The sequence below is a fragment of the Pristiophorus japonicus genome, chromosome 11 (genome assembly GCF_044704955.1).
Source record: "Pristiophorus japonicus isolate sPriJap1 chromosome 11, sPriJap1.hap1, whole genome shotgun sequence".
In the NCBI taxonomy this organism is placed as follows: Eukaryota; Metazoa; Chordata; class Chondrichthyes; family Pristiophoridae; genus Pristiophorus; species Pristiophorus japonicus.
Window position 1 is genome coordinate 160813694 of NC_091987.1, and position 27840 is coordinate 160841533.

A 27840-nucleotide genomic window follows, 5' to 3' on the forward strand; every position below is an offset into this window, starting at 1 on the left:
CCACAGTTAAGTGTAGGTTGGGAGTCAGATATCAGGTAAGGACAGCAGAAAGGGCATTAGTGAACCACATGGTTTTTCACAAAACTTTGACAGTTTCATGGTCACCATTACTGATGCTAGCTTTTTATTTAATTAATTGAATTTAAATTCCCCCGCTTCCGTGGTGGGATTTAAACTCATGTCTCTGGATCATCAGTCCAGCCCTCGGGATTATTAGATCAGTAACATTACCACCATGCTGCACCCTCTCGGATCAGTGTTAGTTTACAGATAGGGTAACTGTTAGTACCTTAACCCTGCTGACCCTAACCTCCTTCCCAAATCCCCAAACCCCTAAACCCTCTTCCCCGAATCACCGAAATGCCCCTGCCCCCTGTGCTGTGTGAGAATGACCATGAGTGTGTGAATGACGCTGAGTGATGGGACCTCTAATCATCGACGGGGAAGGTGACCATTACTCCTGAAGAAAAGAAGTTCTCCTGACCTTTCACACCTGGTGTTCGAGTGCTCGACGCTCCTTAAACGCCGTGCATTGTCCTCAGTCCTAGTAGAACGGGGAGAAATGATTGTTTCAAACGCTGCATGTCAGTCCTGAGGAATATTACCACACTGTAATAATTATCAAAGGAATCATTCTCATTCCTATGGTGCTTTCACAACCCCGGGACTCCTCAAAGTGCTACACTGCCAATAAAGTACTCCTGGAGTCGTAGTCACTGTTCTAATGTAGGAAACATGGCAATCAATCTGCAAACAGCAAGCTCCCACAAACAGCAATGTGATAATGACCAGATAATCTGGTTGAGGGATAAATATTGGCCAGGACACCGGGGAGAACTTTGATGCTCTTCTTTGAAGTAGTGCCAGAGATCTTTTATATCCACCTGAGAGAGCAGACAGACCCTCAATTTAATGTCTCATGTGAAAGACAGCACCCACGACAGTGCAGCACTCCCTCAATACTGCCACTCCGATAGTGCAGCGCTTCCTCAGTATTGCCGCTCCAACAGTGCAGCGCTCCCTCAATACTGCCACTCCAACAGTGCAGCGCTCCCTCAGTACTGCCCCTCCGACAGTGCAGCGCTCCCTCAGTACTGCCCCTCCGACAGTGCGGCGCTCCCTCAGTACTGCCCCTCTGACAGTGTGACGCTCCCTCAGTACTACCCCTCCGACAGTGCAGCGCTCCCTCAGTACTGCCCCTCCGACAGTGCGGCACTCCCTCAGTACTGCCCCTCTGACAGTGTGACGCTCCCTCAGTACTACCCCTCCGACAGTGCGGCGCTCCCTCAGCTTTGCCCCTCCAACAGTGCGGCACTCCCTCAGTACTGCCCCTCCGCAGTGCTGCACTACCTCAGTACTGCCCCTCCGACAGTGCGGCGCTCCCTCAGTACTGCCCCTCCGACAGTGTGCGTTCCCTCAGTACTGCCCCTCCGACAGTGCAGCGCTCCCTCAGTACTGCCCCTCTGACAGTGCGGCGCTCCCTCAGTACTGCCCCTCCGCAGTGCTGCACTACCTCAGTACTGCCCCTCCGACAGTGCGCGCTCCCGCAGTACTGCCCCTCCGACAGTGCGGCGCTCCCTCAGTACTGCCCCTCCGACAGTACGGCGCTCCCTCAGTACTGACCCTCCGACAGTGCGGCGCTCCCTCAGTACTGCCCCTCCGACAGTGCGGCGCTCCCTCAGTACTGCCCCTCCGACAGTACGGCGCTCCCTCAGTACTGCCCCTCCGACAGTGCGCGCTCCCGCAGTACTGCCCCTCCGACAGTGCGGCGCTCCCTCAGTACTGCCCCTCCGACAGTACGGCGCTCCCTCAGTACTGCCCCTCCGACAGTGCGGCGCTCCCTCAGTACTGCCCCTCCGACAGTGTGGCGCTCCCTCAGTACTGCCCCTCTGACAGTGCTGCACTCCCTCAGTACTGCCCCTCCGACAGCGCTGCACTCCCTCAGTACTGCCCCTCCGACAGTGCTGCACTCCCTCAGTACTGCCCCTCCGACAGTGCTGCACTCCCTCAGTACTGCCCCTCCGACTGTGCAGCGCTTCCTCAGTACTGCCCCTCCATAAGTTTGGCACTCCTTCAGTACTGCCCCTCCAACAGTGCGGTGCTCCCTCAGTACTGCTCCTCCAACAGTGCTGCACTACCTCAGTACTGCACTAGCAGTGCCAGCCTAGATTTTGTGCTCAAGTCCCTGGAGTGAGACTTGAAACCACACCGTCTGACTCAGAGGTGAGGGTGCTGCCCACTGAGCCACAGCTGACACCTATTCCCTTGGTTCCCAGTGATAATGGCACCACTTCATACAGCTTCTAGCCCTAGCATTGCCCGCTGGTCAGAACCGAGTATAATCAGGGGGCATGGAGCAGCCTGTACTTACTGTGATGTCATTGGCTGTGTCGGACTCGGTAACAGGATGGCTGGGGATAAAAGAGCACAATGTCATTCAATCTTATTGGAGAAAACGCAGTTCGCTTTCTGCCTAATTTTTGGAATTCCTGTCCTCCCCATGTGTTTGGGAAAAACCTTGGAATAAGGAGCCTCATGTGGCAGGGGGAGGAAGTTTGCTGGACCCATTGTTAACAGGTTGACTCACTCCACTGTAACATCCTGGCCTGTGTCAGGATGGCGGGACTAATGTCAGTCATTAATCTCATGCATTGTCCAATTACAGGCACAGAACACAAGATGCTGGACACAGTCAGCAGGTTAGGCAGCATCTGTGGGGAAAGGAACAGAGGTGTATCAGGTTAACGTGCAGATCAACCTGATACACCAACTCTGTCTCTCTCCGCACACACTGCCGAGACGCTGAGTATTACAAGCGCTTTCTGTTTATATTTCAGATTTCCAGCACCCGCAGTATTTTGCTTTTGCCCAATTATAGGCGATCGTAACTTGGCTTACAGATTATCATCAATGTCTCCAGAGGTGGTCTCCCCACAGTTTAAGAATGTGCATGGAGAGAGGGAATGGATGACCACCAGAGAGAGGGGGTAAACCAGGCCAGTGCAGGAATCCCCTGAGTGCATCTCACTCTCCAACCAGTCCTCCATTCTGAGTACCGATGGGGGTGATGGTTTCTCTGAGGAGTGCAGCCACATCCAAGACCACGGCACCACAGGTGGCTCAGCTGCACGGCGGGGGTTGGGGGAGGGAGGAAGAGAGGAAGAGTAATAGTGGCAGGGGAACCGATAGTCAGGGGTGCAGACAGGTCTTTCTGCGGCTGCAGACGTGACTCCAGGATGGTATGTTGCCTTTCTGGTTCCAGGGTCAAGGATGTCACAGAGCGGCTGCAGGGCATTCTGCGGGGAGAGGGTGAACAGCCAGAGGTCATGGTCCATATCGGGACCGATAACATAGGTAGAAAGAGGGATGAGGCCCTGCAGGCAGAGTTCATGGAGCTAGGAGAGAGATTAAAAAGCAGGACCTCAAAGGTAGCAATCTCCGGGTTACTGCTGGTGCCACGAGCTAGTGAATACAGAAATAGGAGGATAGAGCAGATGAATGCGTGGCTGGAGAGATGTTGCAGGCGGGAGGGCTTTAGATTCTTGAGGCATTGGGACCGCTTCTGGGGGAGGTGAGATCTGTACAAGCCGGACGGGTTACACCTCAACAGAGCCGGGTCCAGTATCCTCACAAGAGGGTTTGCTTGTGCTGTTGGGGAGGGTTTAAACTAGCTAGGCATGGGGATGGGAACCAGAGAATATATTCAGTGGGGAGAGAAGCAAAGCTGGAATTGGAAAACAAACAAGGAGGAAGTGAATTTGGAACAGAGAAACAAGGGCTAGATAATTGTCAACAGGGGAGTTTGGCAGTACTAACTGGTATATACTTCAATGTAAGGAGTATAGGGAATCAGGCAGATGAGCTGACAGCACAGATTGACACTTGGGAGTACGATATTATAGCTATTACTGAGACATGGCTGAAAGAAGGGCAGGTATGGCAGCTCAACATTCCTGGTTACAGGGTCTTCAGACGGGATAGAGAGGTGGGTAAAAAGGAGTGGGATCGTAATATTGGTTCAAGATACAATTACAGCTGTGAGAAGGGATGATATGTTAGAGGGGTCATCAAGCGAGGCATTATGGGTCGGACTGAAGAACAAAAAAGGGGCGATCACACTACTGGGAGTGTACTATAGACTCCCAAACAGTCAGAGGGAGACAGAAGAACAAATATGTGGGCAAATTGCTGCGAAGTGTAAAAACTATAGGGTAGTAATAGTAAGAGATTTCAACTACCCTAATATTAACTGGGAAAAAGGTAGTGTGTATGGTACAGAGAGTGCAGAATTCCGAAAATACTTTCAGGAGGACTTCTTTATCCAGTATGTAACAAGCCCAACAAGGGAGGGGGCCGTTCTGGACTTAGTTTTAGGAAATGAAGATGGGCAGGTGGTAGGGGTATCAGTGGGACAGCATTTTGGTTAGTGATCATAATTCATAGATTTAATGTAGTTCTGGAAAAGGACAAGGATAGACCAGGAATAAAAGTTCTCAATTGGGGGAAAGTCAATTTTGATAAGCTGAGAGGTGATTTAGCCAAAGTGGACTGGAAACAGCTTGAAGGTAAATCAGTGTCAGAGCAGTGGGAAGCATTCAATGAGGAGATTCGGAGGGTTCAGAGCAAGTACGTTCCCTTAAAGAAAAAAGGTAGACTAAAAAATCTAGAGCCCCGGATGTCAAAGGACATACAGGGTAGGATAAAAAAAGGGAGGCTTATGACAGATACCGAGAGCTCACTACTGCAATAACTCCAGAGGAGTATAGAAAGTGCAGGGGTGAAATTAAAAAGTAAATTAGGAAAGCAAAGAGAGAGCATGAAAACATTTTGGCAAGTAACATCAAGGAAAACCCAAAGATGTTTTATAAATATATTTGGAGCAAGAGGATAACTAGAGAAAGAGTGGGACCTATTGGAGAACTTAAAGGTAATCTGTGTGTGGAGGCAGAAGATATGGGTATGGTTCTTAATGAATACTTTGCGTCTGTTTTCACAAAAGAGAGGGGCGATACAGACATAACTATCGAGGAGGAGGAGTGTGAAATATTAGATGAAAAAAACATAGTGAGAGAGGAAGTATTAAGGGGTTTAACTGCATTGAAAGTGGATAAATCCCCAGGCCCAGATGAAATGTATCCCAGGCTTTTAAGAAGCAAACGAGGAAATAGCAGAGGCTCTGACCATCATTTTCCAATTCTCTCTGGCTACAGGTGTGGTGCCGGAGAACTGGTGGACTGCTAATGTGGTACCTTTGTTTAAAAATGGAGAAAGGGATAGACCGAGTAACTACAGACCAGTCAGCCTAACCTCAGTGGTGGGGAAATTATTGGAAAAACTCCTGACGGACAGGATAAATCTTCATTTAGAAAGACACAGATTAATCAAGCACAGTCAGCATGGATCTCTTAAGCGCAGGTCTGATTAACAATTGCATTTTTTGAGGAGGTATCAAGGAGGGTCGATGAGGGTAGCGTGTACGATGTAGTGTATGTGAATTTTTGCAAACCTTTTGATAAGGTCCCACAGGGCAGACTGGTCACGAACATAACAGCCCATTGAATCCATGGCAAAGTAGCAAGTTGGATCCAAAATTGGCTCAGAGGCAGGAAGTAAACGGTAATAGTTGATGGGTGTTTTTGTGACTGGAAGGATGTTTCCAGTGGGGTTCTGCAGGGCTCAGTACTAGGTCACTTGCTTTTTGTAGTATATAATCTGTTGTATATCTGTAAAGCATGCACTCCCATGTTCCGTCACCAGGGAGAGCATCCCCTGAAGTCCCAAGGGATCCCAACATCCCTTGGGAGCACTGTATATAAGCTGGCCCCCTAAGGCCTGTTCCTCACTCCCTGTGTGCAGCCTCATCTGTGTTAGGAACACAATAACTGGTGACGAGGATATGAATCCAATGCAAAGATGCAGCAAACTGTGAGCATCCTGGAGAAGTCCTTGGAGGGTAAGGACTGTGAAGCCTATGTCGAATGGCTAGATCAGTACTTTGTAGCCAATGAGCTGAATGGAGAAGGAAGCGCTGCAAAAAGGAGAGCGGTCCTCCTCACGGTCTGCGGGGCACCAACCGACAGCCTCATGAAGAATCTTCTGGCTCAGGTGAAACCCACAGATAATTCATATGAGGAGCTGTGTACACTGGTTCGGGAGCATCTTAACCCGAGGGAGAGCGTGCTGATAGCGAGGTATCGGTTCAACACGTGCCAGCGATCTGAAGGTCAGGAAGTGGCCAGCAACGTCGCCGAGCTAAGGCAACTTGCAGGACAATGTGAGTTTGATGGCTACCTGGAGCAGATACTCAGAGACTTTTTTGTACTGGGCATTGGCCATGAGACCATCCTACGAAAACTTTTGACTGTAGAGACACCGACCCTCAATAAGGTAATTGCGATAGCGCAGGCATTTCTGTCCACCAGTGATAACACCAAACAAATCTCTCAGCACACAAGTGCTAGCAATGTTCATAAATTAACTGGAACTGTGTTTGCGAGCAGAATTGTACAGGGCAGAAGCCACAAGTCTGCAACTGCCAGCAGGCCTCAGGTGACCCAGATGACTCAGAGTCCGCAACAAAGGATGAATGCAAGGCAATTCACACCTTGTTGGCGTTGTGGAGGCTTCCATTCAGCTTATTCATGCCGCTTCAAAGGGTATGTTGGCAAGAGCTGTGGAACAATGGAGCACCTCCAATGAATTTGCAGATGAGCTGTAAGCTCTGCAAAACCTGCTAACCACCACGTGGCAGAAGAAGATCGGTCCATGGTGGATCAAAGCAATTTCGAGCCTCAGAGAGAGGAGGCAGATGCTGAAGTACACGGGGTGCACACATTTTCGATGAAATGTCCACCTGTAATGCGAAATGTAAAATTGAATGGCTTACCTATAGCCATGGAACTGGATACTGGCGCTAGCCAATCCATCATGAGTAAAAAGATGTTTGAGAGACTGTGGTGCAACAAGGCACTCAGACCAGCCCTGAGCACCATCCAAACGAAACTGAGAACGTATACCAAAGAGCTCATCACTGTCCTGGGCAGCGCCATGGTCAAGGTCACCTACGAGGGCATGGTGCACGAACTGCAACTCTGGATTGTCCCGGGCGATGGCCCCACACTGCTTGGAAGGAGCTGGCTGGGCAAAATCCGCTGGAACTGGGATGACATCCGAGCGCTATCACATTCGTTGAGGCCTCATGTACCCAGGTTCTTAACAAATTTCCTTCCCTTTTTGAGCCAGGCACTGGAAACTTTTCCAGGGTGAAGGCGCAGATCCACTTGGTCCCAGAGGCACGACTCATTCACCACAAGGCGCGAGCGGTACCTCACATGATGAGGGAGAGAGTGGGAATCGAGCTGGACAGGCTGCAACGCGAGGGCATCATCTCCCCAGTGGAATTCAGCGAGTGGGCCAGCCCGATAGTTCCAGTACTCAAAAGTGATGGCACGGTCAGGATTTGCGGCGATTATAAAGTAACTATTAATCGTTTCTCGCTGCAGGACCAATACCCGCTACCTAAGGCAGACGACCTATTTGTGATGCTGGCAGGAGGCAAGATGTTCACCAAGCTCGACCTGACTTTGGCCCGTTTGGAATTCGCTGCAGCGATCTTCCAGAGAAACATGGAGAGCCTACTCAAGTCGGTACCATGCATGGTGGTTTTTCAGGACGACATATTGGTCACGGATCGGGACACCGTCGAGCACCAACAAAACCTGGAGAAGGTCCTCCAGTGACTGGATTGGGTAGGGCTGTGGCTGAAGAGGTCGAAATGCGTCTTCATGGCAACAGAAGTGGAGTTTTGGGGGAGAAAGATTGCGGTGGACGGCATTCGGCCCACAGACGCCAAAACAGAGGCTATCAGGAATGCGCCCAGGCCACAGAACGTCACAGAGCTGCGGTCGTTCCTGGGACTCCTCAACTATTTTGGTAACTTCCTACCAGGGTTAAGCACCCTCTTAGAGCCCCTACATGTGCTATTGCGTAAAGATGAGAATTGGGTATGCGGAAAAAACCAAGTAATTGCTTTTGAGAAAGCCAGCAACATTTTATGCTCCAACAAGCTGCTTGTATTGGATAACCCGTGTAAAAGACTTGTGCAAGCATGTGATGTGTCGTCATATGGAGTCGGGTGTGTATTACAACAAGCTAACGTTGAAGGGAAGTTGCATCCTGTCGCCTATTCCTCCAGGAGCTTGTCTAAGGACGAGAGGGCCGACAGCATGATTGAGAAAGAGGCATTAGAGTGTGTGTTCGGGGCAAAGAAAATGCATCAGTACCTGTTTGGCCTCAAATTTGAGCTGGAAACCGATCACAAACCCCTCATATCGCTGTTCGCTGAAAACAAGGGGATAAATACTAATGCCTCAGCCCGCATACAAAGGTGGGCACTCGTGCTATCAGCGTATAACTATACAATCCGCCACAGGCCAGGCACCAAAAACTGTGCGGATGCTCTCAGTCGGCTACCATTGCCCACCGCGGGGGTGGAACTGGCGCAACCTGCAAACTTGTTGATGGTGGCGTAGCCCGCAGACTTGTTGATGGTCATGGAAGCATTTGAAAATGATAAATCACCTGTCATGGCCAGCAAGATCCTCTGCTGTCCCTAGTAAAAAAACTGTATGCTGCATGGGAGCTGGGCCAGCATCCCCGTTTAACTGCAAGAGCTAATCAAGCCATTCCAGCGGCGAAAGGACGAGCTGTCCATTCAGGCAGACTGCCTGTTGTGGGGTAACCGCGTAGTGCTACTCAAATAGGGCAGGGAGACGTTCATCTCAGATCTCCACAGCTCACACCCGGGTATACTAATGATGAAAGTGATAGCCAGATCCCACATGTGGTGGCCCCGTATCGACTCTGACTTCGAGTTCTGTGTACAGCAATGCAGAGTGTGTGCTCAGTTGAGCAACGCGCCCAGAAAGGCACCACTATGTTTGTGGTCCTGGCCCTCCAGACCATGGTCGAGGATCCATGTCGACTATTCAGGCCTGTTTCTTGGTAAAATGTTCCTGGTGGTGGTGAATGCTTTTTCAAAATGGATTGAATGTGAAATAATGTCGGGAAGCACCGCCACCGCCACCATTGAAAGCCTGAGGGCCATGTTTGCAACCCACGGCCTGCCTGACATACTGGTCAGTGACAACGGGCCATGTTTCACCAGTGCCGAATTTAAAGAATTCATGACCCGCAATGGGATCAAACATGTCACCTCGGCCCCGTTTAAACAAGCCTCCAATGGGCAGGCAGAGCAGGCAGTACAAACAATCAAACAGAGCCTTAAACGAGTCATAGAAGGCTCCCTCTAAACCCGCCTGTCCCGAGTACTGCTCAGCTATCGCACGAGACCCCACTCACTCACAGGGGTGCCCCCGGCTGAGATACTCATGAAAAGGACACTTAAAATCAGACTCTCGCTGGTTCACCCCAACCTGTATGATCAGGTAGAGATCAGGCGGCAGCAACAAAATGTAAACGTAAAATGTAAATGTTGGTCCCTTAGAAGATGAAAAGGGGGATTTAATAATGGGAAATGTGGAAATGGCTGAGACCTTAAACAATTATTTTGCTTCGGTCTTCACAGTGGAAGACACAAAAACCATGCCAAAAATTGCTGGTCACAGGAATGTGGGAAGGGAGGACCTTGAGACAATCACTATCACTAGGGGGGTAGTGTTGGACAGGCTAATGGGACTCAAAGTAGACAAGTCCCCTGGTCCTGATGAAATGCATCCCAGGGTATTAAAAGAGATGGCGGAAGTTATAGCAGATGCATTTGTTATAATCTACCAACATTTTCTGGACTCTGGGGAGGTACCAGCGGTTTGGAAAGCAGCTAAAGTAACGCCTCTGTTTAAAAAAGGGGGCAGACAAAAGGCAGGTAACTATAGGCCGGTTAGTTTAACATCTGTAGTGGGGAAAATGCTTGAAGCTATCATTAAGGAAGAAATAGCGGGACATCTAGATAGGAATAGTGCAATCAAGCAGACGCAACATGGATTCATGAAGGGGAAATCATGTTTAACTAATTTATTGGAATTCTTTGAGGATATAATGAGCATGGTGGTTAGAGGTGTACCGATGGATGTGGTGTATTTAGATTTCCAAAAGGCATTCGATAAGGTGCCACACAAAAGGTTACTGCAGAAGATAGAGGTACGTGGAGTCAGAGGAAATGTATTAGCATGGATATAGAATTGGCTGGCAAACAGAAAGCAGAGAGTCGGGATAAATGGGTCCTTTTCGGGTTGGAAATCGGTGGTTAGTGGTGTGCCACAGGGATCGGTGCTGGAACCACAAATGTTTACAATGTACATAGATGACCTGGAAGAGGGGACAGAGTGTAGTGTAACAAAATTTGCAGAAGACACTAAGATTAGTGGGAAAGCGGGTTGTGTAGAGGACACAGAGAGGCTGTAAAGAGATTTGGATAGTTTAAGCGAATGGGCGAAGGTTTGGCAGATGGAATACAATGTCGGAAAGTGTGAGGTCATCCACCTTGGGAAAAAAAACAGTAAAAGGAAATATTATTTGAATGGGGAGAAATTACAACATGCTGAGGTGCAGAGGGACCTGGGGGTCCTTGTGCATGAATCCCAAAAAGTTAGTTTGCAGCTGCAGCAGGTAATCAGGAAGGCGAATGGAATGTTGGCCATCATTGCGAGAGGGATGGAGTACAAAAGCAGGGAGGTCCTGCCGCAACTGTATAGGGTATTGGTGAGGCTGCACTTGGAGTACTGCGTGCAGTTTTGGTCACCTTACTTAAGGAAGGATATACTGGCTTTGGAGACGATTCACTAGGCTGATTCCGGAGATGAGGGGGTTACCTTATGATGATAGATTGAGTAGACTGGGTCTTTACTCGTTGGAGTTCAGAAGGATGAGGGGTGATTTTATAGAAACATTTAAAATCATGAAAGGGATAGACAAGATAGAGGCAGAGAGGTTGTTTCCACTGGTAGGGGAGATGAGAACTAGGGGGCACAGCCTCAAAATACGGGGGAGCCAATTTAAAACCGAGTTGTGAAGGAATTTCTTCTCCCAGAGGGTTGTGAATCTGTGGAATTCTCTGCCCAAGGAAGCAGTTGATGCTAACTCATTGAATGTATTCAAGTCACAGATAGATCGATCTTTAACCAATAAGGGAATTAAGGGTTACGGGGAGAGGGCGGGTAAGTGGAGCTGAGTCCACGGCCAGATCAGCCATGATCTTATTGAATGGCGGAGCAGGCTCGAGGGGCTAGATGGCCTACTCCTGTTCCTAATTCTTATGTTCTTATATTCTTATGGTCGTGCCACTGTGTCACGGGAAATTGATCTGATTGACCCTGTGTATGTGCTAAACTATGGACATGGTCCCAAGTGGATTGCTAAAGAAGGGAGTAGGGTGTTTGTAGTCAAACTAAACAATGGACACATTTGCAGAAAGCACCTGGATCAAACGAGGCTGCGGTTCACAGACTGCCCTGAACAACCCACAGCAGACACCACCTTTTTCGAGCCCACAACACACAACCAAAGGATCAACAACACCACCCAGGACCAGGAAATTGAACCCATCATGCCCAACAGCCCAGTAAGGCCAGGCTCACCCAGCAGTCCTGCAGGGCCAACAACACGCCAGCCCAGCGAGGGCACAGCCAACACACCAGAACAGACATTTGTACCGAGGTGGTGCACCAGGGAAAGAAAGGCTCCCGACTGCCTCACCTTGTAAATAGTTTTTGTCATGTATCTTACATTGTTATATATAACTGTATCCTAACATGCTATACATGACTGTAATAAGATATGACCTGTAACCACCAGCATACCTTACCACCAGGGGTGCACTTGCAAGAGACAGGTATATAAGGACAGGTCTCAGGCAAATGCAGCATTCCAGAGCTGTGAAATAAAGGTGCAGGTCCAGAGTGACCTTGACTTCACTACATGCCTCGTGTGAATCTGTACTGAGGGGACAGGACTTTACAGTAGCGACGAGTTATGGGATTACAGAATCCACAGAATGGCGAACAACGGATCAGATGAAAAGTACAATGCGGGAGACAATTGGGAGGACTTTATCGAAAGGCTCCAGCAAAGCTTTGTAACCAAAGACTGGTTAGGCGATGATAAGGCAGACAAGAGAAGAGCCCATCTCTTGACCAGCTGTGGCTCGAAAACATACGCTTTAATGGAGGATCTGTTGGCACCCGAGAAACCAGCAAGCAAGTCGTTTGAAGAATTGAGCACACTGGCAAGAGACCACCTGAAGCCAGCCAGCAGCCTACACATGGCCAGACACAGGTTCTACAACTACAGATGCTGTGTGGGCCAGAGCATACCCGACTTCGTGGCGGAACTTCGGAGGTTGGCTAGTTTATGTGAGTTCTCCGATGAACTGAGGAGAGAAATGCTGAGAGACTTTTTCATTGAAGGAATAGGCCACGCAGGCATATTCCAAAAGCTCATAGAGACCAAGAACCTCACCTTAGAGGCAACAGCACTGGTTGCACAAACATTCTTAGTAGGTGAAGAAAAAACGAGGTTGATTTACAATGCAGGTACGACAAATAACGAAATATCGGAACAAGAAGTTCACAGCACTAAACAAGACAAAACCAGGAGAACAGGCTCTTGACAGCAGGCAGAAGCCATCAAGGGCCACAGAAACGGCGTTCACACCTCATCAACCCACAATGTGAACAATCAACTACAAACTGAGAGAAGCTCAAGAGAGATCCGCTCGACGCAGCTCATTCTTTGGGAACACTTTAAACAATGGAACAGGTCTGTGCTGGAGGTGTGGGGGTGGGCACTCATCAAGGGGATGTCGATTTCAGCAGGCTGTTTGCAGAAATTGTGAATATACAGGGCATTTGGCCCGCATGTGCAAAGAAACGGCAGCTCGGCTGGTATACGAATCGGATAGGTCGGAAAGCGGACCAGAAGATGGTGGAGACAGTACCCGGGACACCATGTACAGCGGGTCAACATGATCAATGGCCACTGCTCCTACAACAGGATGCCTCCTATAATGATGAGGCTCCTACTCAACGGGATATCTGTCAACATTGAGCTGGATACGGGAGCGAGTCAATCTCTCATGGGCACTCAACAATTTGAACAACTGTGGCCGCATAAAAGAGACAGACCAAAACTCACAACGGTCGACACCACACAAAGGACCTATTCCAAAGAAATCCTACCAGTCCTCGGCAGCGCCATGCTCTCTGTCACACATAAAGGGACAGTGAACTGACTTCCCCGTGGATTGTACCCGGAGACCCCCAGCACTGCTGGGGAGAAACTGGCTGGCAAAACTAAACTGGAAATGGGATGATGTCCATGCCATGTCATTGGAGGAACGGACCTCCTGCTCAACAGTTATAAAGCGATTTGAACGTCTCTTTCAGCCAGGTGTGGGCACTTTCAAAGGGGCCAAAGTCAAAATCTAATTACACAGGATGCTAGACCGGTCCATCACAAGGCCAGAGCTGTACCCTATGTGTTGAGGGAAAAGATTGAACACGAACTAGACAGGCTTCTGCGGGGAGGCATTATATCACCTTTGGAATTTAGCGACTGGGCAAGTCCCATCGTCCCAGTCATGAAGCCTGATGGATCCATACGAATCTGTGGGGACTACAAATCTACCATAAACAGAGTCTCCCTACAGGACCAGTACCCGCTGCCCAGAGCGGAGGACTTATTTGCCACATTGGCTGGAGGTAAACTTTTCTCAAAATTAGACCTCACATCTGCGTATATGACGCAAGAATTGACCGAGGAATCCAAGCTACTCACCACCATCAACACACATCGAGGCCTTTTCATGTACAATCGATGCCCATTCGGCATCAGGTCGGCAGATGCCATATTCCAGCGCAACATGGAGAGTCTGCTCAAGTCCATCCCGGGGACGGTTGTATTTCAAGACGACATACTTATCACGGGCAGGGACACCGACTCCCATCTCCGTAATTTGGAGGAAGTACTAAAGCGGTTGGATCGGGTAGGCCTGCAAGTCAAGAAATCCAAGTGCCTCTTTCTCGCACCTGAGGTTGAATTTTTGGGCAGAAGGATTGCCGCTGATGGAATCCGCCCAACAGAGTCCAAAACAGAAGCAGTTCGCCTGGCACCCAGGCCCTGGAATGTCTCAGAACTGCGCGCCTTTCTCGGGCAACTCAATTACTTTGGGAACTTTATGCAGAACTTAAGCACGCTGCTGGAGCCTCTCCACGTGCTACTCAGGAAGGGGTGCGATTGGTTTTGGGGGGACGCCCAGGAACGCGCCTTCAAAAAGGCACGCAACCTTCTGTGTTCCAACAGTGTTTTGACTTTCTTTGACCCAGGTAAAAAGCTAGTTCTCACATGCAATGCGTCAGTGCATGGGGTCGGGTGCGTTTTGCAACATGTCAATAGTGCGGGCAAATTACAACCCATAGCTTATGCCTCCAGGTCACTTTCGCGGGCGGAGCGCGGGTACGGAATGGTAGAGAAGGAGGCGCTCGCGTGCGTGTACGGTGTCAAAAAGATGCACCAATACCTTTTTGGGGCCAAGTTCGCATTACAAACTGACCACAAGCCCCTCACGTCCCTCCTATCCGAGAGCAAGGCAATAAACGCCAACGCCTCGACGCCAATTCAACGGTGGGCACTCATGTTGGCATCCTACGACTACACAATAAGGCACAGACCAGGCACAGACAACTGTGCCGACACGCTCAGCAGGCTACCCCTGGCGACCACAGAAGGGTCTGATGAACAGGACTGTGAGATAGTCATGGCAATCAATGCCTTTGAGTCCACAGGTTCGCCCATGACGTCTCGCCAAATCAGAGCCTGGACGGCCAGCGACCCCACAATATCCCCAGGTAAAAAGAAGTGTCCTAACCGGTGACTGGGCAGAGGCTCACGATGCCTGCCCCGAGGAATTAAAATCCTTTCACAGGCGCATGCATGAGCTATCACTACAAGCAGACTGCCTGATGTGGGGCAGCCGAGTAGTCATGCCTCTGCGAGGCAGAGAGGCATTTGTCCGGGAGCTCCACCGCGAGCACCCGGGGATCGTTCTCATGAAGGCCATAGCCAGATCCCACGTCTGGTGGCCTGGTATTGATACGGACTTGGAGCTCTGCGTCTGAAGGTGCACCATTTGTGCCCAACTCAGCAATGCCCCCAGGGAGGCTCCACTGAGCCCCTGGCCCTGGCCTACCAAACCGTGGTCGCGGGTGCACGTAGACTATGCGGGCCCATTCATGGGCAAAATGTTCCTCGTAGTTGTAGATGCATTTTCAAAGTGGATCGAATGCACCATTTTAAACTCGAGCACAACTTCCACCACTGTGGAGAGCCTCGCAACCATGTTTGCAACGCACGGAATCCCTGACATATTGGTCAGTGACAATGGTCCGTGCTTCACCAGCGCAGAATTCCAAGACTTTATAATTGACCACAGCATAAATCACATCAAGACGGCACCATTCAAGCCGGCCTCCAACGGCCAGGTGGAGAGAGCAGTGCAAATCATTAAACAAGGCATGCTTAAAATCCAAGGTCCCACGCTGCAGGGTCGCCTGTCGTGAATGCTGCTGGCATACAGATCTCGTCCGCACTCACTGACTGGGATCCCCCCCCGCGCAACTGTTGATGAAAAGAACTTTAAAAACAAGGCTCTCATTAATTCTCCCAGACATGCACGAAATCGTTGAGGCAAAGCGCCGTAAGTTGACTGAGTACCATGACAGAAATTCGAGGGGGAGATGGAATGAGATAGGGGACAAAGTGTTTGTATTAAACTATGGCAGGGGTCCCAAATGGCTTGCAGGGACAGTAACGGGCAAGGAAGGAAACAGGCTACTGGTAGTACAAATGAACAATGGCAAAACCTGTCGGAGGCATGTAGACCAAGTCAAAAGCAGATTTACCAACAACACTGCGGAACCAGAGGCAGACTACAATGTGGAACTCGCACCACACCTGGTGGACAGACAGAGGGAACAACCTGAGGAAAGGGCAATCCCAACAGACAGCCCAGGCGAGATACCAGCAACCACACCCAAAGAAAAACAGACACCAAGGCAAACAACTGAACCACAACTCAAACGCTCCACGCGAGAGCGTAGACCACCTGAGAGACTGAACCTATAAAGACAATAAGACCTTGGGGGAGGGTGATGTCATGTATCTTACATTATTATATATAACTGTATCCTAACATGCTATACATGACTGTAATAAGATATGACCTGTAACCACCAGCATACCTTACCACCAGGGGTGCACTTGCAAGAGACAGGTATATAAGGACAGGTCTCAGGCAAGTGCATCATTCCAGAGCTGTGAAATAAAGGTGCAGGTCCAGAGTGACCTTGACTTCACTACATGCCTCGTGTGAATCTGTACTGAGGGGACAGGACTTTACAGTTTTCACTTTGACTTTGGGGGGATGTGATGTTGTGTATCTGTAAAGCATGCACTCCCATGTTCAGCCACCAGGGAGCTCATCCCCTGAAGTCCCAAGGGATCCCAGCATCCCTTGGGAGCACTGTATATAAGCCGGCCCCTAAGGCCTGTTCCTCACTCTGGAGTGTCTTAATAAAGACTGAAGTCACTGTTACTTTAACCTCCCTGTGTGCAGTCTCACCTGTGTTAGGAACACAATAATATCAATGACTTGGACTTGAATCTGGGATAATGATTAAGAAGTATGATGCAAAAATTGACCGTCGGGTTGATAATGAAGAAGAAAGCTGTAGACTGCAGGAAGATATCAATAAGAACATAGGAAATTGGAGCATCCTACGGCCCATCAAGCCTGCTCCGCCATTCAATCAGGTCATAAGATCATCAACCTCAACTCCACCTTCCCGCCCGATCTCCATATCCCTTGATTCTCCAAAAATCTATCGATCTCAGCCTTGAATATATTCAGAGACTTAACATCCACAGCCCTCTGCAGCAGAGAATTCCAAAGATTCACAACCCTCTGAGTGAAGAAATTCTTCCTCATCACAGTGCTAAATGGCCGACCCCTTATCCTGAGACTGTGACGCTGGTTCTAGCCACTCCAGCCAGGGGGAAACATCCTCATAGCATTCACCCTGTCAATCCCCCTCAGAATTTTGTATGTTTCAATGTGATCATCTCTCATTGTTCTAAATTCCAGAAAGTATCGGCCCATTCTACACAATCTCTCATCAAGATACAATCCTCTCATCGCAGGAATCAGTCAAATGAACCTCCGTTGCACCACCTTCAAACTGTGCACAGTATTCGAGGTAAGGTCCCACCAGAGCCCTGTACAATTCAAGCAAGACATCCTTACTCTTGTACTACAACCCCTTGCAATAAAGGACAAACTGCCATTTCCCTCCCTTATTGCTTGCTGTACCTGCATGCTAGCTTTTTATGTTTCTTGCACCCAAATCTCTCTGAACACCAACATTTCAAAGTTTCGCACCATTTAAAACATTCTGTTTTTCTATTTTATGTCTTTTGGAAATCCAAATATACTACATCCACTGGTTCCCCTTTATCTACCCTGCTAGTTACATCCTTAAAAAACTCTAATTAATTTGTCAAACATGAATTTTATTTCATAAAACCATGTTGACTCTGCCTAATCATGTGATGATTATCGAAGTGCCCTGTTACCACTTCCTTAAAAATGGAATACAGCATTTCCCCGATGACTGATGTCAGGTTAACTGGTCTGTAGATCCCTGTTTTCTCTCTCCCTCCTTTCTTGAATAGCGATGTTACATTTACTACCTTCCAATCCACTGGGACCGTTCCAGAATCTAGGCAATTTTGAAAGATCAAAACCAATGCCTCCACTATCTCTGTAGCCACCTTTTAGAACCCTAAGATGTAGGCCGTCAGATCCAGGGCACTTGTTGGCTTTTAGTCTCATTCATTGGGGAAGTCCAGAACCAGAGGTCACAGTCTAAGGATAAGGGGTAAGCCATTTAGGACCGAGATGCGGAGGAACTTCTTCACCCAGAGAGTGGTGAACCTGTGGAATTCTCTACCACAGAAAGTTGTTGAGGCCAATTCACTAAATATATTCAAAAAGGAGTTAGATGAGGTCCTTACTACTAGGGGGATCAAGGGGTATGGCGAGAAAGCAGGAATGGGGTACTGAAGTTGAATGTTCAGCCATGAACTCATTGAATGGCGGTGCAGGCTAGAAGGGCCGAATGGCCTACTCCTGCACCTATTTTCTATGTTTCTATGTTTCTATGTTTCTCTAGCACTTTTTCTCTACTTATAGTAATCACATTTACTCATTTCCTCATCCTCATTACACCCTTGGTTCCCCACTATTTTAGGTTTGCTTTTTGTGTCCTCTGCTGTGAAGATCGATACAAAATATTTGTTTAACGTTTCTGCCATTTCCTCATACCCCATAATAATTTCTCCTGCCTCCGTCTCTAAGGGTCTAATGTTTATCGCTACTCTTCCTTTTTACATACTTGTAGAAGCTCTTACAATCAGTTTTTATATTTCTTGCTAGTTTTCTCTCATAGTGTATTTTTTCCCTTTTCATCAATTTTTCAGTCATCCTTTGCTGGTTTCTGAAACTCTCCCAATCCTCAGGCTTACTACTGTTCTCTGCAACATTATAAGCTTCTGCTTTCAATCTAATGCTATCCTTAACTTCTTTCGTTAGCCACGGATGGATCACTTTTCCTGTGGAGCTCGTGTTTCTCAATGGAAGGTATTTTTGTTGTGAATTATGAAATATTTCTTTAAATGCTAGCCACTGCTTATCTACTGCCATACCTTTTAATCTATTTTTCCAATCTACCTTCGCCAACTCTTCCTTCATACCTATGTAATTGGCTTTATTTAAGTTTCAGACTTGGACAAGTCATCATCATAGGTAGTCCCTCGGAATTGAGGAAGACTTGCTTCCACTCCTGAAGTGAGTTCTGTGATGGCTGAACAATCCTGCACAAGAGCCACAGACTCTTTCACAGGTAGGACAGATATTCGCCGAGGGAAGCGGTGGGGGGTGGGACTGGTTTGCCACACGCTCCTTCCGCTGCCTGCGCTTGAACTCTTCACGCTCTCTGCGATGAGACTCGAGGTGCTCAGCACCTTCCCGGATACACTTTTTGCACTTAGGGCGGTCTTTGGCCAGGGACTCCCAGGTGTCAGTGGGAATGTCGCACTTTACCAGGGAGGCTTTGAGGGTGTCCTTGTAACATTTCTGCTGCCCATCTTTGGCTCATTTGCTGTGAAGGAGCTCTGCATAGAGCATTTGCTTAGGAATTCTCATGTCTGACATGCAAACTATGTGGCCTGCCCAACGAAGCTGATCGAGTGTGGTTAGTGCTTCAATGCTGGGGATGTTGGCCTGGTCGAGGACACTGATGTTGGTGCGCCTGTCCTCCCAGAGGATTTGCAGGATCTTGCGGAGACATCATTGGTGATATATCTCCAGCAACTTGAGGTGTCTTCTGTACATTGTCCATGCCTCTGATCCATATAGGAGGGCGGGTATTACTACAGCCCTGTAGACCATGAGCTTGGTGCTAAATCTGAGGGCCTGGTTTTCGAACACTCTTTTCCTCAGGCGGCCGAAGGCTGCACTGGCGTACTGGAGGCGGTGTTGAATCTACGCATCAATGGCTGCTTTTGTTGATAAGAGGCTGCCGAGGTATGGGAAATGGTCCATGTTGTCCAGGGCCACGCCGTGAATCTTAATGACTGGGGGGCAGTGCTGTGCAGCGAGGACAGGCTGGTGGAGGACCTTTGTCTTATGGATGTTAAGCGTAAGGCCCATGCTTTCGTATGCCTCGGTGAATACATCGACGATATCCTGGAGTTCAGCCTCTGTATGTGCGCAGATGCAGGCGTCGTCCACATACTGTAGCTCGACGACAGAGGCTGGGGTGATCTTGGACCTGGCCTGGAAGTGGCGTAGGTTAAGCAGCTTCCCACTGGTTCTGTAGTTTAGTTTCACTCCAGCTTGTTGACTGTGAGGTGGAGCATGGCAGCGATGAAGATTGAGAAGAGGGTTGGAGCGATGACACAGCCCTGTTTGACCTCGGTCCGGACGTGGATTGGGTCTGTGATGGATCCGTTGGTAAGGATCACTGGCCTGCATGTCATCGTGGAGTAGGCGAAGAATGTTGACAAACTTTTGGGGACATCCGAAAAGGAGGAGGACGCTCCATAGACCCTCACGATTGACAGTGTCAAAGGCCTTCTTAAGAACGAAAAACGCCCTGTATAAGGGCTGGCGCTGTTCCCTGCATTTTTCCTGCAGCTGTCTCGCTGCAAAGATCATGTCCGTTGTGCCCCGTAGGGGATGAAATCCGCACTGTGACTCCGGGAGGAGCTCCTCGGCCACAGGGAGAAGACGATTGAGGAGGACTCTAGCGACAACTTTCCCAGTGACTGATAGCAGGGAGATTCTCCTGTAGTTGCTGCAGTCGGACTTGTCCCCTTTTTTAAAGATGGTCACGATCACTGCATCTCTGAGATCTCCCGGCATGCTCTCCTCCCTTCAGATGAGAGAGATGAGGTCATGTATCCGAGCCAACAGCGCCTCTCCGCCATACTTTAGCGTCTCAGCAGGGATTCTATCCGCTCCCTTAGCCTTGTTGTTCTTGAGCTGTTTTATGGTTTTGCCTACCTCGTGCAGCATTGGAGTTTCACTGAGGTGATGGCGGGTTGCATGCTGCGGGATGGAGTCGAGAACACTCGAGTCAAAGGCAGAGTCTCGATTGAGGAGATCTTCGAAGTGGTCCTTCCAGCGGGCCCTGACAGCCTCGGTGTCCTTGATGAGTGTTTCCCCATTCTTGGCCAGGAGTGGGGTGGGGCCTTGGGAGTTTGGACCATAGGTGACCTTGACTGCAGTGAAGAATCCTCGCATATCGTGGCTGTCCGCAAATTGTTGTATCTCCTGTGCTTCCTCCATCCACCATCTGTTCTTTAGGTCCCTGGTTTTTTGTTGGACCTCAGCCTTCAGCCGTCTGTAACGTTGCTTTGTAGCTCCCGAGTTTGGTTGTCGCTTGAGGCTCAGAGATGCTCTACACTTGCGATCTATTAGTTCTTGGATTATTTTCATCAAACCAGTCCTGGTGTTTTCTGGTTGAGTAACCAAGTGTCTCTTCACAGGCTCTGGTTATGGAAGCCTGGAGGGCAGACCAAGTGCTGTGGGCATTCAGCATCTCATGGTCATCAAGGCACGCCAGATTAGCTGTGAGGCGCTGGCTGTATAGGGCTCTCTTAGCTGAGTCTTTAAGTACCCCGGCATTGACTTTTTGCGGCACTGCTTCTGCTATCCCCTCTGCTTTGGGGCTATGTTGATGTTAATGATGGATCAGATTCGGCGGTGATCCGTCCAGCAGTCGTCAGCTCCTGTCATGGCACGGGTGATGCGCACATCCTTACGATCCCTGGCTCGGACGATGACATAGTTGAGCAGGTGCCAGTATTTGGAGCGAGGGTGTTGCCACGATGTCTTGTATTTGTCCCTCTGGCGGAACAGGGTGTTAGTGATGAGGAGTTCATGTTCTAGACATTTCGTCAGGAGTAGGGTACTGCTGGATTTGGCTTTCCCTACCCCCAATCACGCCTCCCCAGAGGGCTGTGTCTTTGCCGACCCTGGCATTAAGTCACCTAGGAGGATCACCTCGGAGGAAAGTCACCTCAGAGGAAAGTAGGCCGAAGGGACACCAGGGCCGTGCTGAACCGGCCGAAGGGACTCCGGGACCGGCGTTGAACTCGCCAAAGGGACCAAGCTGCTGTAATTTCTTCGAGGGGCCAGAATTACATCTTTAACTTTCAATCAACCTTTAATCAATTTTTAAACTTTTAATCAACTTTTACACTTTTTAAATAACCTGAGTAACTTTTTAAACAATTTGGAAATACTTTTCAACTTTTAAATTTTTAATCAACTTGGAAACCTTGGAGAAACTTTTAAATAACTTTGTAACTTTGGAAGAAACTTTTTAAAACATCTCTCGGAACCCCAGCAGACAGCTGACCTTCCTAATGCCTGCCCCCCCAACCAAGCTAGGGCCACCAACCATCAATGGCGCTACTCGGCGCCGAGCTTGCTGCCAACACCTCGCCGTAGGCAACTAGGCTCATACAGCAGTGCCTGGTCTCCAGTCGTCTTGGACACTCTTGCCACTGGACCAAGACCTTCCTCAGCTAAGCCCATGTGGTTGCCGGTGTACAGTGGCCACCCCACATTAAAAGAACTCATGCACAGTCATCTTCCACTTCGTTAATATGAAGTTCGGGACCTGGAACGTGGAGAAGTCCCACTCAAACGTAAGGTGAAATTCTATCATATTATGATCATTCTTCTCCAGAGGATCCCTTACTGTGAGATTGAACTTCTCAGGTGGACAGAGCAGTGGCAAATGGAATTCAATCCAGAGAAGTGTGAGGTAATGTATTTTGGGAGGGCTAACAAGGAAAGGGAATACACATTAAAATGGTACGACACTGAGAAGTGTAAAGGAACAAAAGGACCTTGGAGTGCAGGTCCACAGATCCCTGAAGGTAGCAGGCCAGGTAGATAAGGTGGTTAAGAAGCATACGGAATGCTTGCCTTTATTAGCTGAGGCATAGAATACAAGAGCAGGGAGGTTATGCTTGAACTGTGTAAAACACTGGTTAGGCCACAGCTGGAGTACTGTATGCAGTTCTGGTCACCACATTACAGGAAAGATGTGACTGTACAAGAGAGAGTGCAGAGGAGATTTATGAGGACGTTGCCTGGACTGGAGAATTTTAGCTATGAGGAAAGATTGGATCGGCTGGGTTTGTTTTCTTTGAAACAGAAGAGGCTGAGGGGAGAACTCATTGAGGTGTATAAAATTATGAGGGGCCTTGATACAGTGGATAGGAGGGACCTGTTTCCCTTAGCAGAGGGGTCAACAACCAGGGGGCATAGATTTAAAGTAATTAGTAGGAGGTTTAGAGGGAATTTGAGGGGAAATGTCTTCACCCAGAGGGTGGTGGGGGTCTAGAACTCACTGCCTGAAAGGGTGGTCGAGGCAGAAACCCTCACCACATTTTAAAAATACTTGGATGTGCAATTAAAGTGCCGTAACCTACAGGGCTACGGACCCAGAGCTGGAAAGTGGGATTAGGCTGGACGGCTTTTTGTCGGCCGGTGCGGACACGATGGGCTGAAATGGCTTCCTTCTGTGCTGTAAATGTCTTTGATTCTATGATTGCAAAGTACACAGGTGTGCATCATCTGAGCTGCCATACGAGAGATTGATCAGCAGTTCAGAGATTGGCATTAGTTACTCACTACACAAGGACACGTTACCGGTGTACAAAGCATGACATTTAATGGGCTAATCAATCACAGCCAGCACGGGTTTGTTAAAGGCAAGTCATGTCTGAAAACGTGACTTCGTTCTTTGAGGGTTGATGAGGGTGATGCAGCTGGTGTTATGGATATGGACTTTCAGAAGGCGTTTGATAAAATATCCATAATAGACTTGTTAGCAAACTTGAACCCAAATGGAATTCAGAGGGCAGTGTCGGCATGGATAGGAAATTGGCTAAGTGACAGGAAACGGAGAGGGCGAAATTGCTTTGCACCCCAATTGGGTCAGTAACCTTCAGGGGCCGGATCCTTTAGCGCCCAGCGAGGAATTGCCCATACCGCTCCTCAAAGGACAAGGAGCGCCATCTCCCGTGCTCCACTTTGGGGACGGAGTTCGCAGGGCATCACTAGGGCACTGAGGGAAGCACTACACAAATGCTCCGTGTAGCGCTGATGCGCATCAACGAACCCCCACCTTGGCTTAAAGTGGAGGGCCGCTGTGTACTCTGCACGGCCTCCGCGGGACCACCAGGGCAGCGTGCGACTGGGCCGGCAGCTCGGCCAGCCCACAAGGCAGAGTGTCGGGATGCACAATGGCGGCCCAGAGCACGCTGGGGCCGCCATCTTTGAGCCGACCCGAGAGCCCGCCAACATAAAAAGATGATGACTCGTGGGGGCGGATGTCGGTCAGTCTCACGATCCGGGAAGCTACCGTTGACATCGCTCGCGCCAGCCACAAGACCCGAGATGGTGTAATTTTCCCCGCAGGGCGTTAAGTGATTGGCGCACGGCAATGTGGGGTTGTGCGGAATGCGGAGGGACCCTCCTCATCCAGGCAATGTGTGAGTGAATGAGGCATTTTGGAAGAAAGAATGAGGAGTGGCAAAATGGACTAAATAGTACAATTTTTGAGGGTGCAGGAAGCACGAAACCTGAGGGCGAACATACACAGCTGTTTGAAGGTGATAGGACACATTGAGAAGGTTGTTAATAAAACATACAGGATCTTTGGTTTTATTGGCGAGAAAGCAGGAATGGGGTACTGAAGTTGAATGTTCAGCCATGGACTCATTGAATGGCGGTGCAGGCTAGAAGGGCCGAATGGCCTACTCCTGCACCTATTTTCTATGTTTCTATGTTTCTATATGCAGAGGCCGAGAGTACAAAAGCAAGCAAGTTATTCTAAACCTTTATAAATCACTGGTTGGGCTTCAGCTGAAGTAATGGTCAGCCCTGTCACTGAGACTTACCCAGGCCCGTTTAATCTCCATAAGATTCCTTGCTGCAAATTGCTGTCAGCAGGAGATGAAAATGACGTGGCGCACTCAACAGGCCAAGCAACTGTGTATCACCTTAACCAATCACATTGAAGGATTTTCATATTCATGGGGCAGAGACTGAGAAGGAAGTGTAAGGTATAATAATGAATTCAAAGTCAAATCAGGTATAGAAAGCAAAATAAACAGAGCAAAAGGAAGATTAAGAGAGAGATAAAAACGAGACAAAGAAAAAGTAAAACAATATAATAATGTTGTTTTTAAATCTCCAACAACAATTAAAACCTGAAGGAATGAGACCTCACACTTGTAGAATTTAGTTTGCAATGCTCGAGAGGTTGCCTCACGGTAATTACCACACAACCTTGCTAACAGGGCACTTAGACTGAAAACACTAGACTTATTCTGGGACGAGTTTAATTCATATCAACACTGCAAGTACAGGAAGTGCACACTGCTCGATGCATTGAATGGGGAGCCAGAGTGCGGAGGGGAGGGGGCGTGTCCCCAGACTGCGGGGGGGGGGCGTGTCCCAGACTGCGGGGGCGGGGGGGTCATGACCCCAGACTGCAGGGGGGTCGTGACCCCAGACTGTGGGGGCGGGGTGACCCCAGACTGTGGGGGCGGGGTGACCCCAGACTGCGGGTGGGGGGGACGTAACCCCAGACTAGAGGGGACGCGCGGAAGTGCTGTTGCAGAGAGCCGTCCAAGGCTCGATGGGCTGAATGGCCTCCTGCCATGCTGTGCTGTACCATTCTGTGATTCTACAGCGAAAAGGAAAGTGTCGACTTACCCTCAGCTCCCAAACTCAGGTCATCCTCAAAACTGTTCCCAACACTCGAACCAAAGGCATCTGTCGAAAAACCAGGAGAAAATATCAGTGAAGACACAACAACAACTTGCATTTATACAGCGCCGTAACTTAGCAAACGTCCCAAGGCGCTTCACAGTAGCTTCATTAACAAAGTTGTTGACACCAAACCACAGGAAGGAAATAGCAGGACAGGTGACCACAAGCTTTGTCAAACAGGTAAGTTTTAAGGTGTTATAAGTGAGGGGAGAGAGGTAGTGAGCCGGAGAGGTTTAGGGAGGGAGTTCCAGAGCTTGGGGCCTCGGCAACAGAAGGCACGGCCACCGATGGTGGAGCGATTATAATCAGGGATGCTCAGGAGGGCAGAATTAGAGGAGCGCAGAGAACTCGGGGGTTGTGGGGCTGGAGGGGATTACAGAGATAGGGAGGGGCGAGGCCATGGAGGGATCTGAAAACAAGGATGAGGATTTTGAAATTGAGGCGATGTTGGACCAGGAGCCAATGTAGGTCAGCGAGCACAGGGGGCGATGGGTGAGTGGGACTTGGTGTGAATTAGGACACGGAGCAGTGAGCACAGGGGGTGATGGGTGAGTGGGACTCGGTGCGAGTTAGGACACGAGGCAAGAAGCACAGGGGGTGATGGGTGAGCGGGACTCAGTGTGAGTTAGGACACGGGGCAGTGAGCACAGGGGTTGATGGGTGAGCGGGACTCGGTGCGAATTAGGACACAAGGCAGCGAGCACAGGGGGTGATGGGTGAGCGAGACTTGGTGCGAGTTCGGACACGGGGCAGCAAGCACAGGGGGTGATGGGTGAGCAGGACTTGGTGCAAGTTAGGACACGGGGCAGCGAGCACAGGGGGTGAAGGGTGAGCGTGACTTGATGCGAGTTAGCAGCAGAGTTTCAGATGACCTCAAGTTTGTGTAGGCTGGGAAATGGGAGGACAGCCAAGATTGCGTTGGATTAGTCAAGTCTAGAGGTAGCAAAGGGTTTCAGTAGCAGATGAGCTGAGGCAGGGGTGGAGACGGGTGATGTTAGAGGGGGAAATAGTAGTCTTGGTGATCATGGGATATGCAGTCAGAAACTCATGTTGGATAAATGGGGACCAGATTGGGACTGAAATAAAAGGAGCTGGGTTGCTTTACATCGTGAAGAATGAGGGACCACGAACAGATAGGGGGACAGTCCTTGACTTGGCGTACGAACATAGCACCAAGATTGCGAACAGTCTGGTTCAGCCTCGCACAGATACTAGGGAGAGGGATGAGTCGGTGGTCAAAGAACACAGTTTATGGCGGCAACCGAACACAATGGCTTCAGTCTTCCCAATATTTAGTTGGAAGAAATTTCTGCTCACCCCGTACTGGATGTGGGACAAGCAGTCTGACAAATCAGAGACACGGAGGTGTCAAGACCTGGGATATGATTGGCACTTACAGAAAGAGTGGCTGCAGCAGAGGGACGGGGTTTATGGAATACATCCTCTGTTAAATGTGTCACAACATCATCAATATTGAAAATACAGAGAGCAGGAGCTAATATACATCATTGATTATAGTCATAAACAACAGCTTCATCCAGTATCATCTGTATCCCGGAGTGATACTGATCCTGGAGTGACAGACACTGATCCTGGAGTGACGTGACCCCAGAGTGACAGATACCGATCGCGGAGTGACAAGACACTATTCAGGAGTGACAGACATTGATCCAGGAGTGACAGATACTAATCCAGGAGTGACAGACACTGATCCAGGAGTGATAGACGCTGATCTGGGAGTGACAGCAGACATTGATCCAGGAGTGACAGATACTGATCCAGAAGTGACAGCAGAACATTGATCCAGTAGTGACAGACACTGATCCAGGAGTGACAGACACTGATCCGGGAGTGACAGCAGACATTGATCCAGGAGTGACAGACACTGATCCAGGAGTGACAGACACTGATCCAGGAGTGACAAGACACTGATCCAGTATCTACCCCCTGTATTCAGCATACAAGCAATGCTGACGAGCAGCTCTATGTTCTGGGTAGTCCCCATGGGAAGGGTTATACCATTTAATGTGTCTGGGTTGCTCTCCTCCTGCAGGCTTGCCTGACGGGATCTGTAAAAAGAAGAGAAGATCTTGGTGAAATTCACATCCGATCACCTGTTTCCAAGGGTGATGGCAACTGCAGAGCAGCCGGCCTGATTCTGTGTTGGTGAAATGTTTACAGACAATATTCCGCCACAGAACTAATTACTCATTGGAATTCAGAAGAATGAGAGGTGATCTTATCGAAATGTATAAGATAATGAGGGGGCTTGACAAGGTGGATGCAGAGAGGATGTTTCTACTGATGGGGGAGACTAGAACTAGGGGGCATAATCTTAGAATAAGGAGCAGCCCATTTAAAACTGAGATGAGGAGGAATTTCTTCTCTCAGAGGGTTGTAAATCTGTGGAA

At 49.2% G+C, this 27840-nt stretch overlaps 1 protein-coding gene across 3 annotated transcripts in view; it reads right to left on the bottom strand.

The window, feature by feature from the left end:
- tespa1 (thymocyte expressed, positive selection associated 1) overlaps window positions 1–27840 on the bottom strand; it is a 235133-nt gene that overhangs the window by 101995 nt on the left and 105298 nt on the right. For 2 of the 3 annotated variants that reach the window (XM_070894212.1, XM_070894211.1), the window contains exons 5-8: window positions 27449–27498; window positions 25373–25432; window positions 2372–2411; window positions 485–544 (exon numbers count right to left, since the gene is read on the bottom strand). In XM_070894212.1, coding sequence (XP_070750313.1) covers window positions 485–544; window positions 2372–2411; window positions 25373–25432; window positions 27449–27498 — 210 coding nt within the window. The remainder of the gene's footprint in view (window positions 1–484; window positions 545–2371; window positions 2412–25372; window positions 25433–27448; window positions 27499–27840) is intronic. The other variant, XM_070894214.1, reaches the window with a different exon arrangement.